General features: G+C 44.9%; 1 protein-coding gene across 3 annotated transcripts; it reads left to right on the top strand.

The window, feature by feature from the left end:
* The first annotated feature begins 6028 nt into the window (after nucleotides 1-6028).
* On the top strand, nucleotides 6029-9103 carry LOC123130495 (MADS-box transcription factor 29). Of its 3 annotated transcripts, none has more exons than XM_044550385.1 (7): nucleotides 6029-6037; nucleotides 6387-6658; nucleotides 7464-7533; nucleotides 7663-7824; nucleotides 7986-8027; nucleotides 8221-8262; nucleotides 8375-8632. In XM_044550385.1, exons 2-7 carry the CDS (start codon nucleotides 6471-6473, stop codon nucleotides 8630-8632), a joined length of 762 nt encoding a protein of 253 aa, XP_044406320.1. In that variant the 5' UTR covers nucleotides 6029-6037; nucleotides 6387-6470. The 3 variants fall into 3 exon arrangements, with proteins under 3 accessions (XP_044406320.1, XP_044406319.1, XP_044406321.1); XM_044550386.1 differs by lacking the exon at nucleotides 6029-6037 and adding an exon at nucleotides 8745-9103 and having other exon boundaries at nucleotides 6101-6658; nucleotides 8375-8628; XM_044550384.1 differs by lacking the exon at nucleotides 6029-6037 and having other exon boundaries at nucleotides 6098-6658.
* Nucleotides 9104-13742: the final 4639 nt, after the last annotated feature.

Consider the following 13742-nt stretch of genomic DNA (forward strand, 5'->3'; position numbering starts at 1 on the left):
GGGGGACATGAATTATTGTGCTTTCCAGTGTGGCTGTTGAATCTGTGTGCTTAATTTGGAGTATATGCATTTCCATTTTGCTGCTTATAAATTACTCGTGTTCATGCAAGGTTACCCCTCTTTTGAACAACAAATTCATATTCTTGTTCATAAGCATAGGCGCATAGCAACTTCACCTACTACTGTTGTTATATACTCCCCCCGTTCCTAAATATTTGTCTTTTTAGATGTTTCAAATGGTGACTACAGACGGAGCAAAATGAGCGAATCTACACTCTAAAATATGTCTATATACATTCATATGTGGTGACCATTTGAAATCTCTAGAAAGACAAATATTTAGGAACGGAGGAAGTATTTGGTTGTCAGTAGACCTGTAACAGCCTTTGAGATCCCAACAAGTAGAAAGAGCGGGATGACAGGTTTTTTACTTGGTTTGGTTTCTTGCACCTCAATTACCAAGGTTAGGGGATGACGACAAGCAAGCAATGGAGGCCAAGTCTGCGAGGTTCTCCTGTTTTGCTTTTCCTTTCCCAAAGGTAAGATATGGATCACACACTGCTGCAAGTGTCAGCCTGTAGCTATCAATTGGACATCATCAGCCTAATAGTAATCTGAAACCTTAATTGAAGTCCATGCATCACTGTCACTAACAACAGCTACCTAGGAATACTAGATACAACCTGAAGCAAATGGAATGGGGACGTGCGAGTTAGCATAATGGAGGGCAGATCGTACGCATACTCGTGGCTTGACCTGCGCACCTAACAAAGACAAGCTGATGATGTTCTTGAGCTTGTCTGTTCAACTGTTGGAGCTACTAGTTAGACTCAATTTATGATGGCTAGCTATCATATTTGCACCCAAAATTAAGAAACATGTCTACTACTCGGTTTCTCTCGTATGCGAAAAAAAGAAGAGATAATCCCATCTTTCTTATCACTTGTTGGCAGTTGGCACATCAATCGCTCTGTCATTGCTGTAAAGCAGTGGTGGTTGTTGCAACTGAGATGCTGCTGCATTTTTATGGCATAAGCTTCCTTGCTAAAGCATCTACCACAAGTCCACAACCTCACACATTTCTGCCTTTGATTCCATGGCAACCTAGTTAGTGGCAGAAAAGAGGGTGAACTGTCCTACACTTGCACTCCATCACATGGCAGAAAAGAGGGGCGGTTTCTTATCTCCATCAGCACATCATAAATGGAAACCCTAGCTACCCTCCTGTGTATAGACATCACTCGACGATAGGCGTGAGATATGCGAATTGCTTTTGGATCTCATGCGTGTGTGAATGTTGGTGAGAAGGCTGACTTACCAACATTTACTTCTGGAGGTGCGACGATCTAAAAACTAACTAGCATGCTTACACAGTTGTGAATCCAAGTTTTTGGTGCTTGCAGTTGCAGGTCACATGTTTGTTTGCTCGTTGTGCATATATGCTCAGAAATGGCACTGTTAGCATTTCAATTCGAACAGGATTGTTTATAAAAACAACATTTCCAACGTGAACAGTTGTTTTTGCACGAACATGAATACATTCAGGTTATGCACAGGCATTAACTTTGGCATGCCTCCTACAATGGTAACTAGCTAGCCTTAAAAAGTGAAGATAGATACATAGGAATGGTTATAGTTGCCCCTTTTTCTTCTTCTCTATAGTGATTATTTAGGTAGCAAGGGATAGCGTAGGATTTGTACTACCTTGCCTTGTACTTCAAGAAGGCCATGTACTCGCTATATATACGCATACAATGCTCAAGCAATAATCAATCGATTCCACCAATATCCTCTCTATTCCCTTCTAACATGGTATCAGTCTAATCGATCCAAACCCTAGCCGCCGTCCGCCGCTTCTGCCCCGCGCGCAATCCCTAAGGCGGTCGGCCTACATGGCCGCCGCCGGAGGCCACGCCGCCCCGTACCTAGGATTCATCTGCCAGTCATGTTGACCGGTTGCCCTAGAGAGTCTTTTTCCGATCCTTTGATCCAGGTTTTTCTCTCTCTCATCAGTCGCTTTGATCGGCGTTTACTTTTTGGTTTTCCCATCTAAGATCGGTTTGCATCGCCCGCCGCCGCCGTCGAGCCTCGGCCTCTACTCCGACATCAGCATCGACTCTACACCGGCCACTTCGTCATCAACCGCGCAGCAAGGCTTGTGGAGCTTTGAATTGCAGCCAATGATCAGTACCTAGAAACAAAAATACAAAACTTGCCTCGGCCCCCAATGAAACTAGTAAAATTCTCAGTCTTACTAGCCTTGTTAGTTACAAGGATTAATGCAACTTGTGTTTGAATATATTGATTGCAACAAAAGAAACAAAAGTCCAGGTTATAAAAGAAATAAAAAGTACAATGATCGAGGTTGAAAGCAGTAAGGATGAATGTATTGGATCCATAGTTTTGCTAGCGGCATCTCTTCAAATAAAGGCAACATGGCATGGTGCACAAATTATAATTTCTTATCGAATAAATTGGATTTTTTATGAGTATGATTATACATGACATAATTGCACTTAGGCACCACGTCCAGACATCCATGGATAGTTAAGACAACAACATCTATAGAATGTACAAATGAAACAAGGGAGCTAGCAATCAATCATGCAGTCCTTCATTCTCTGCTTGAGCCTTGAGCGTGCGCTGTGGCCTGCTAGTTTTGTTTACAACTATAGTAAAGTATAGTTTTTGCACAGCTATAATGAAGTATTGTGCTGATTTACAGAGTGCTCCATAGACCACCTGCCCACCCCGCAACTACGCCACTCGGTGTTGGTATCTATAAGGAGTGAAGACAATATGAGGATAACTAGAATCCACGACATGTAAAGCGTTGGTCCGATCTTACGACCTTGATTGCGGAAATGATCATGCATATGATAGCGTTGATGCAAGACAATATAGAAGAACAATCCCTGCATGGATGAGTTCAACTATTCAAGGATGACCTGCCTACTGAACATATAATCGAAGAGTATAATCACATAAAAAGGTAATTAGTATTACCGATGCACTGGCACATCTAATGTACACCATGGTCCGAGTTTCCAATGCCTAACCTCCTACTATAGACAAACCGACGATCTACTTTTATTACTTTACTTTTTATGTTATTTACTTTCTAAGCTTTGTTTTAACCTCTGGTTACTTGTTTTTCAATACGAGACTAACCTTTTGCATATATCAAAACAATTCACACCAGACTTGTGGCCACTTGTGTGTGACAAAAACACCCATATTAACACTCTCATCCGCTCTTAATTTTGAAAAAATTCTACAAAAGTTGATTATTAACTGTCAGCTGGAACAAATCCCTAATGATTCAATCAGTTCATTTTACCAATTATCGATTGAAAAAAACTTTAAAGCTTGCACTTTCAAATTGTTCAAATCTTCATAGCGAAAGAAAATTATAATTTCAGTTAAAGGAGAACAAAAATCTTACTTTAGATTGGACTGGAATAGAAAACAAGTAGTGCTCGGCCCTTGCACCCTTTGCTAGTCGCATATGACCTGTCTGCCGCCGCCACCCACCAGCACAAGCGTCCTTCGCCGATCGCCTATCTGTCACCGTCAGCGGGTGCCTTATCGGCCTCATGCTGTTTGCTGACGGCGCTCGCTAGGCGCTAGGGTTCTAGAGGAGAGGGAGTTTGGGAACAAGGGACATCTTCTGGACTGGACTCGACCGGAGAACAAGCGTCGACTCACTAGCATACAACAATACACGCACGAGCAGACTTAACCGAACAACTCAATCTATTGCTTGTATATGGGCGAGACGCTGACTTGAGCCCGATTATATTTTTTATGGAGTAGTATATACTCCCTCCATTTCTTTTTAGTCTGCATATAAAATTTGGTCAAAATCAAACTTTGTTAACTTTGACTAAGTTTATAAATTTTTTTATCAAGATTCACAATATGAAATCAATATAGTTAGATGCATCATGAAATTAATTTTCATACCATATAATTTTAATATTGTAGATGTTGATATTTTTTCTATAAAGTTGGTCAAACTTTACAAAATTTAACTTTGATCAAATCTTATATGCAGACTAAAAAGAAACGGAGCGAGTATTACACTAATGAGCTCAATTCGAGGGTGGTCCAACCCTAGAACTACGCCTCTGCGCAACCACTGTGGGAGGCCGGTCAATATGCCCTGCATGCATTGCAGCAGCTACTGTAGCTAGCTAGGGTTGGGTGATTCCTGGGTGACCGATCGATCATCGATGGGTGCAGTGGCAAGTGTCGCTATCACCCCGGCCACGGCCACCTCATGAGCCTGCCGATATCGGGCCTGGAGGTGGGGCCACGCGGCCAGAGGGCGGTTACGATCGAGCCCACACTACGGACGGACGCAGCGGTGGAGCTCAGAGAACGTTGCTGTCCGTGGAGCCTTGCCTTGTGAGGCCATGCAGACCGATCGTTGCCTTGCCTAGGTCGGCTAGCTAGCTGGGCAACCCGGCCGGCCTCTGCCCTCGCGCACTCTCATGTGTATTCATGGCACATCGTCGTCGATTTGCGCAGTGGATGCAGGGTGAGGAATTAGCTGTGTGCAGCCTTTGAACTTTGTGTGTGTGTGTGTGTGTGTGTGTGTGTGTGTGTGACCTGCGGCGTATCACAGGGGCTCGCGCGTGCATGTTGCAGCAGGGTGCATCATTGCATGCAGCGATGCTCAAAGTGGTATATATGCTGTATGACAGTGGATGCATGCACAGGTCACGCTCAGGCTGGGCATGATTAGACTTGATCCCGATTATTATCTGGGATGAGAATGTGACCTTCGTTCATTCGTACACGCGCGTGTTGAGAAACAGAAAGAATGCATGCATCTGCACAAACATTTCTTGTAATCAACCATGTCCTATACTCCTATCCCATGGCTTCAAACACTTGCATGCAGCCTTCTTAATACAGTGTATGCAGTACTGGTTTACATCGGCAAATATGGGAGTGGTTAGATCACAGTCGCCAAAATTTTTTTGGGTCCATCGATTTGGTTTACGTCGTTGGATGAAAAATGGACGGCCCGATATCTTTCTCCAACCTCCAGCCCAGATCTTGTGCGCATCTTCTTCAAACCGGCGGACATACCACCGGCCCAACTGCCTGCTGCCGCCTCCCGTGGCTGGCGGTGTTCCCGCGCCTGCCTCGCCGCCGCACCTTTCCCCAACCGCCACGCATGGCCGTGCTGGCGCTGTCCACGGCCACCACCCCCAACCGTCGCCCACTGTCGTGCTGGCGCCACCCACGACCATCCCTCTAACCTCGGCGAGGAACAGAATTTTCCGGTGAACCTACCCCCCCCCCCCCCCCTCCCTAAGATAGAACATCGGTGAGCCTGCCACCCTGCCACCCTAATAAGATAGATCGCCGGCGAGCCTGCCACCCTAAGATAGATCGCCGCCGGTTGTACCTTCCTTCCTTTCCTTCCACCGAACTTGTTTCTTCCTCCAAAAATCGACTGGCCCAAATCGCAAATTCAGCCGACTTACATATAGCCATTGCGGGCAAATGTAACAGCCTAACTTTATGCATGGTAGTCAATTAATCGTGTAGGCACCGACAAGAAAAGAAAGCTAATCAGAAGCAATTATGAAGGGAGAGAAGGGTTTGCGCGTCATTCTATCCTATATAGAGACCTCTTCTATATATGGAGGGCAGAAAACAAAATAAAAATTGATTGACTGCAAACAAGAGCCAGAGAAGCAACCACTCTGCATGCTGGTAGCAGCTAGAGAGCCGCGCAAGAAAGAAACACCACCAAAAAGAAGCAGGATATATAGCCGGCCATCGTACGTTATTTACAGCCAGTCAAGAGGGCCAGAGTTAACAACTGTTACTGCCACGCATTTACCATTACTATTTTGCATGCTTGCTCGCGGCAGCTGGCTGGGCAGGATGTGAGGAGATCGAGTGTAGACCTAGCCAAGCGGTAGCAGCAGCGCCAGTACACTACCTCACTCTCCTTCTATATATGTCCCTCCTTCTGCACCCCCTGCCTTAGCCTTTGAAGCAACCACTTCACAAGGTAATGTGCATATCACCACCACCGCCGCTGGTAGCTAGCTAGTAGTACTACTCCTCCCCTCCTGTCTCTCCGTTCTTATGATCCGTGCCGGAAAGAATGCCCCCTTTGTTCCTCGCAAATTTAGTGAAAAATTCCACTTTAGCCGGAGCATCCACCTCCTAGTTCTTTGGTTCCTCGCAAATTATGAGAGTGCTGCATCCGGCCTTTTTAGCTAGCTCCGCATGATTTTCTTTCTTCTGCTTGTGCGATTGTGTTGTTCGATCAGATCCAGCTAGTTTGACTAATGCATCAGAGAGCGCCAGCTCGTGAAGACGATTAACCCACGTTGTTCTTGTTGTTGCTGCAGCAGACGGGAGAGAGACCAAGGGGCCGGCCGGAGACGCGCAAAGCCATAGCTTGGTTCCTGTTTGCATCGATCGTTGCGGTTGCGGAGATGGGTCGCGGGAAGATCGAGATCAAGCGGATCGAGAACGCCACGAACCGGCAGGTGACCTTCTCCAAGCGCCGGGGCGGGCTGCTCAAGAAGGCCAACGAGCTCGCCGTGCTCTGCGACGCGCGCGTCGGCGTCGTCATCTTCTCCAGCACCGGCAGGATGTTCGAGTACTCCAGCCCCGCCTCCAGGTCCGTCTTTCTTAATTTGTTCCCCTCTCTTCATCGATCTGCCACGTGCTTCTTTCTTTCGACTACTTTGGAGAACCGGATCTACTAGCAGCTCGTTAGTATATGTTTCTTTTACTCTAGCATGGGGTCTTCTACCTTTTAGTATGATTTTATTACGATCTGTTTAGGGAGAGTGGTGTTGTTCGTCTTTTTTTTTTGTCGAATATGCACGTCATCGTAAGCCTGGATTTGCTGGTCTGTGTGGATCAAGTTAATTGTGTGTGCTAATCTGTCAGCAAAGCACACATGCTGTGTTCTTATTCCGAGATGATAGTCAAGCTCATTATTCAGACAGATCGATGCTGAATTTTTGTTCATAACAACATGCATGTACACGCGTACGTGTCAGCTAGCTGCTTATATTAATTAATTCAGCGGACATGCATGAAGACATTTATATGATCATAAGTTACGGTTTTGTAGTGAATCCATGAAACATCACTATGAAGAACACCATTTTTTTAGTAGAAGCTAGGGCTTGTTACTGTAGATCTGGTGCAGCTGGCTCCAAGTCTCCAACAGATGGTATCCTAGTTCCTAACTAAACCTGTTCAGTCATTCACATGATAGATGCATGGCATGCATCAAGAAAATGCACAAAACTGAACTAATTTCCCAGATGATGTTCGCCAACAATTAGACCCTGTTTTACATGAAATTACTGACAAAGTATAACTGAATTAAGTAGATGCCGCTAGCCATCACAAGCAAACTAGTTAACTGAATTATGTAACTAACATACTTGTTCTACTATCCGATGATGTAGCTTGAGGGATCTCATTGAGCAGTACCAGAACGCCACCAACAGTCAGTTCGAGGAGATTAACCACGATCAGGTAAACACAAGCACAACCAAAAATCACTTATTACTACTGCTAGTAATTAATTTGCCTGCATTCTGCAAATCTACAAACTGACTGCGCACTGGGAAATTTATACTATTTGTTATGCATGGATGGATGCAGCAAATATTTGTGGAGATGACACGGATGAGGAACGAGATGGAGAAGCTGGATGGCGCCATCCGGAGGTACACGGGCGACGACCTCTCCTCCCTCTCCCTCGCCGACGTCAACGACATCGAGCAGCAGCTCGAGTTCTCCGTCGCCAAAGTCCGTGCAAGAAAGGTAAAAAGGGCAACGCAGGCCAGGATATGAACTGGTTACTTTTACTTCCTTGCAGCACATGAACTACTACTATTTAGGAACTAGTTCCATCGTCCATTTACTGCACTAATTACCCGGCTAATTCATATGTGTGTTACTGCCGTGTTCTTGGCTTGTTGCAGCATCAGCTCCTGAACCAGCAGCTCGACAACTTACGTCGCAAGGTATATAACGAATTATCAATCGCTCATTTCGCATCTGCTATTGATCCGGTGTGTGTGTGTGTGTGTGTGTGTGTGTGTGTGTGTGTGTGTGTGTGTGTGTGTGTGTGTGTGTGTGTGTGTGTGTGTGTGTGTGTGTGTGTGTGAAATGGTTAATCGCTATGTGAGCGTTGCTAATTGATTGATCAATTAACAGGAGCATATCTTGGAAGATCAGAACAGTTTTCTGTGCCGCATGGTAATCTATTAATCCTGCCTTAATCAATGGGAAATTTCTGTTGAAGCGAAGCATCTGCATGCACGTGTAAATTTATAATGATTTGTGGGTGCTGCGCGCGCTTGTTCTACAGATCAGCGAGAACCAGCATGGTGGTGACGGGAAGATGGCGGTGATGCCGCCGGTGCTGTCGATGCTGACGCCGGCCTTCCCGGCGACGCCGTACTACACGGGCGAGGAGTCGTCGAGCACCGCGCTGCAGTTGACGTCCCCGCAGCTTCAGCTCCACGCCGCCGAAGCCGCCGGGTTCCGGCTGCAGCCGACGCAGCCCAACCTGCAAGACCCGGCGTGCAGCAGCCTCCACGCCGGCCACGGCCTCCACCTCTGGTAACTAAAATTAAGAATCAGCCGACCGAGCACACATGCATGCACCCACATCTGTCAATTCAGTCACGGCCAGATCCATAAAAATAGAGTTTGATCATATGAAACATTGTTGGCAGAGATTTGATAATCACGCGGCGCCGGTGATGGATTGGTTGATTCATGAGCTCTCTGGATTCATGGATTATTTTAGGAAGAAGAAGATCACGGTGGATGGAAGATTGACCCTTATGATGCATGCATGAGGACGACTATTTAATTTGGGAGCTATATGTATGTAAGATAAGATTCCAATTGTGTGTCGTGTGTCTTAGGCTGTTCTTTCATCATGTTGCGTACTTATAAGCTAGCTATATACAATTGCCTGGTCAAATGTTGGTACGTACGTAGAAATTAAATAGTTGTGCACGCATGGGGATCGAGGACGATGCATACATGTAATAATAATAAGTTCAGAGTGAATTCCACTTTTTATATATCTCCCATTTGTAAACTGTTTACCCCATTTAAAAACCCCAAATTGTTGCATTGGGTCAAGCTTTACCCCATTCAACAATTTCCCTCGACTTTGACTAGCTAGGCCCAGTGGTAATGTTTTTTAGAGGAAAGGCATACGCTTGGCTTTATAAATAAAGCCACCAGTCAGAGTACATCGAAACCACACATACGAAAAAAGATGGCCACAACCACACGCAAGGACAAAGTACGGAGATACACAACATCACTGCCAAACATCCACGACACGCAGGCCGGATAAGCGACATGAAGCACCACCTAGACAACTACCTAGAGCAAAAGGAGGATCGAAGACAACTAGCTAGCTCGGACCTGCTGCGAAATAGCCCGAAGCCCGAATTTTGCCGCACTAGAGGTCGAACGCACCATGATCATCAACCTTAGTCAATAATCTCCACCACTGTAGAAACAGACAAGTTTTAAATAAGCAATAAACAGGCTTAGCAGGGAAGATATGCTCAATGGTAAACTTGTTCCTAGTCGTCCATAATGACCAGCAAATCGCGGCAAAACCAATCCAGAACATGTGTTTGGTAATACCAGAAAGGCCAGATGCCAAGGTTCTGAGCTTCGAGAAGGAGGTGGGGTGCCAAGTGACACCCAGCCAAGAACGAATACAACACCACACCATCCTGGCCAGAACACAACTGGAAAAGATATGATTCGTATCCTCCACAGCGCCGCATAACGCACAAGTCACAGTGCTAGGCCCATTACGCTTATGAATCTGGTCAGCAGCAGGAAGTCGACCCCTAAGGCTTGCCACAAGAAGATCTTAATTTTTGGGGGTATACGGGCACGCCAGATGGGGTGGAACTTAGCAGTAGGAACCCCAGAAATAAGTCTAGCATATAAGGACTTAACCAAAAAGCGACTAGTGGCCAAATGGGGCCAAATCACTGAGTCCTCATTCTCCGAGAGCATGGGGATGAGGGAAACAAGGCACCGCCAATCATCAAATTCTTCTGGGGAAAGAGAACGACGGAAAGCAAAGTCCCAATTATTAACAGAGAGCTCAAAGATCGAGATCTTCGGGTCCGAATAGTAAGAGAAAAGCGTAGGGAAAGCCACAACAATAGTAGAGTTACCACACCACCAATCCGTCCAGAATCTAACGGATTTACCATTGCCCACTACAAACTTGATGTGCTCTTTAAAGATAGGGCGCAGTTTAACAAGGTCCTTCCAAAACTGGGATCCTCCCTGGGCTCCCACAAACATAGGGCTAGAGTAAGGAAAATACTTAGCTTTGAGGATAGAGAACCACAGGGATTCCATCCCACTAGTCATGATTTTCCACCGCCATTTGATGATAATGCACTTATTAATGACCAAGGTGTTAAGAATTCCCAACCCCCCAAGGTTATTGGGTCTACAAATGGACTTCCATTTGACCATCTTGTATTTACGTTTGTTATCCGCGGCATTCCAATATAAGGCCCCCTATGCTTATCAAACCCACCGTGGGGTGCCAGCAGAAAGGAGATAGAAGCCCATAATAAACACCGGCAAGGAAGATAAGCAGGCATTGATGAGACACACTTTGCCAGCATTTGTGTATAGCTGCCCCTCCAAGGCATAAGTCTATTATCAACCTCGGACACAATAGGAGTGAATTCCTTAGCACATAGTCTGGCCGGAGAGATAGGAAGGCCCAAGTACTTAAAGGGAAAGGAGCCCAACGAACAATTTAAGAGCCGAGAGACCCGCAAAGCCTCCGCCTCCGATGCACCAGTCACAATAACCTCACTCTTCGTAAAGTTATTCTTGAGACCCAAGAGAGCTTCAAAACAAAGCAAAAGAAATTTGAGATGGGCAATGCAAACATCATTCAGCTCAACCATGATGTTGGTGCAATGTTAGGCCCCTTATGTTTTGGAGTTTATTGACATAAACAGTTTGGGACTTATGTCTTTGCTAGTGCACACTGAGTAACAGATCCCTGGAGTAATCGAGGAGTTTGATGAAAACGACGAAGATAATCTCCCTGCGCAGCAGCGACTGTCATCACCGAAGATAAAGTTAACAAGAGTGACCCCTAAAAATTGCTGAAGTTTAAGCAATTGGTTTGGTGATTGTTTGAAGCAAATGACTGCGCTCGAGGAAGAATGAAGATGAGGTGAAGACGTAGTATTTATTTCATTGTTCTTCTTCTTTCATAGAGTCATAGTACCACCATACTATTAAGAGGGGTATAGTGTTTCAAAGCTTTGATTCTTTGATGTTAAACCCAAACCTATGAAAGCTATGAGAGAAATCTCTTTGTGCTCCGAGCAAATACTTGCCAGCAAGCGACTATGATCTTCTTCGCTGCGAGAGATTTGCCTCAGACCGAGGAGTTAGCATTACTTGTTCCTCAAGTAATGTTACCATTGCTCCAAAATCTGACCGTTGAGAATGTGTCTGTTGGCCATTGGCTGGACCTCGTGTCCAAAATGGTCATTTCCCATCTGGGAAGGTTACGCCTATAAATAGCCACCCCGCATCCGCTTTGTCCGGTGGCTACTCTGTTTGATTTCTGAGAATATTGTTAAGCAACCCATCTCTGAGCGATTTGATTTTAAAATCCACCAAGAGAAAAACCCTAGAGCCAAAGAATTAGATAGTGGTCCAGCATCACTGGAATCTATGTTTAGTACGCTCCGCCTATTACTCTTGAGAGCTACAAACTCTCTAGACGGTTAGGTGTCAAGTTCTTCAGAGACCAAGAGTAATTGTGGCTCTCAAAAAAGAACTAAATACCCCTATCCTCGTTAGAGACTTCCCTTATTCACCACCGACGTCGGCATCAAAGGGCCTTTGTTCAACAGAAATACTCACCCACTTTTCTTTCGAGAGAGTCCTTACAGTAAGCCCAAGACATCTGATTCTCCTCGATTTTGGACTCAGGAACAGGCGATATACTACTCTCGTATTCTGTATGATAGCCTGAAGATTTTCCCTCATGAGTTCCCAGACTTTGCAGCCATGAAAAGCGTTGGATGCTTCAATCAAATCCTGCAAGACATCGAAGACTATGGTCTCACTCGTGTCTTAGGCTATCGGCATCCATGGAATAGGGATATAATTCTTCAGTTTTATGCAACTCTGTATATCTCCGGCGATGAGACAGATATCACAGAGTGGATAATGGAATGGATGATAGAAGGCAAAAGAATCAAATGCTCTGCTATGGATTTTGTCTCTCATTTTCATTTTCCTTGTTTTGAACTTGGCAAAAGTGAGATTCATGTCCACAACATTGATGCAGTCACTGATGAAGATTTCCGATGCACAATGGATAAAGAAAAGATTCGTGATTACCATGGTTCTCCTCTACCTGAACATTTAACCTTCAACAATCAGACTCTATACCACATCCTCACATATACCATCTGTCCGTTGGCTGGAATGAATACTGACAATGTAATATATGATGTTCTTCGGAATACCATCCATGCCATCTCTTAGGGGTATATCTTCGATGTCGAAGACATGTTCTTGCGCATCCTAATGGATTCAGCTCAGTGTCCTAAAACCATCAAAGAATTCGCCCCATGGATTCAGAAAGTGGTTGACTATGCAATGAAGACCAAATATCTTGCTAAAGCCAGTCACAAGAGCTTCATTCCTCTTGTGCGTGATACGTTGAAAGTTATGGAAGATATTTCTTCAGGAAAAGCACCAACGTCAAGCACTTCTGACTATCATAACACTTTCAATGGACCAAAGCTGCCCAAGCGTGATCGTTTGCCGAACACTCAACCTCTTTCACATCTTGAAGTGAGCATGCGCACTTAGCAGTTGCTACTAAAGCATATGGCCGAAGACCGCCAAGAGAAGGAACATATGGCTACCGTACTTAATGCAATTCACAACCGAACAAAAGTTGTGCATATGATAACAACAGAAAACAAGAAGCGCTTATGGAAATTGCTTCAGAAATTCTTCTCCAAGAAGCAACTCAGCAAATCTCACCTACAAGAACTCTATCAGTACATTGACCAAGGGTTTACTGATGAATATTTTCATGATCGCTCCACTCCACCTTTGCCAGCTCGTGAACCTACAACGAGTTTACTTCGTATACAGTTGTGCAAATTGCTCCATGAATCAGAAGCCACTTCACCAACTGTCAAGCCTTCTGAAGAAAATCCTCTGTCTTGCAAGTGTGATGAGGCTGGACCCAATATCCCTTCCTTCTCCAAGACACAAGTCGGTCTCAAAGGATCAACTGTTGCTGTCGCCACTGAAGATGAAGATATTCCACACACTTCCGAATCAGAAACTTCGTCAGATAGTTCCTCCGGCGATGCCTCAGAGTGAATCATATTCACGGTTTTCCCCTCATGTATTTCTTCACCTTTTTGACACTAGTTGACAAAAAGGGGGAGAATAACATCGAGAGTTTGATAGATTTGCTCTGTTGGATTTGGTGTTTATGTTTTTCTCGCTCTATCTTTGAGACAATTGCACCACTTCTTGTGCTTTGATGTAAAACTTCTGTTATGAGTTGTAATATTAATAACTCCACCTGCTGCACTGCTCTCTCTCAAAGTTCTTTGTTTTGCAGGTGAAATTGTTAATAGAAGTTATGAATGATTGCACTTTACTCTCATTAG

This window comes from Triticum aestivum, chromosome 6A (assembly GCF_018294505.1).
Source record: "Triticum aestivum cultivar Chinese Spring chromosome 6A, IWGSC CS RefSeq v2.1, whole genome shotgun sequence".
NCBI lineage: Eukaryota > Viridiplantae > Streptophyta > Magnoliopsida > Poales > Poaceae > Triticum > Triticum aestivum.

Bases quoted from the DNA above. Each gene is read 5' to 3' on its own strand.
- LOC123130495 (XM_044550385.1), top strand. From the start codon at position 6,471: ATGGGTCGCGGGAAGATCGAGATCAAGCGGATCGAGAACGCCACGAAC. The intron at 7,534-7,662 runs GTAAACACAAGC...GGATGGATGCAG, and splicing joins AGGAGATTAACCACGATCAG to CAAATATTTGTGGAGATGAC. The intron at 8,028-8,220 runs GTATATAACGAA...ATCAATTAACAG, and splicing joins TCGACAACTTACGTCGCAAG to GAGCATATCTTGGAAGATCA.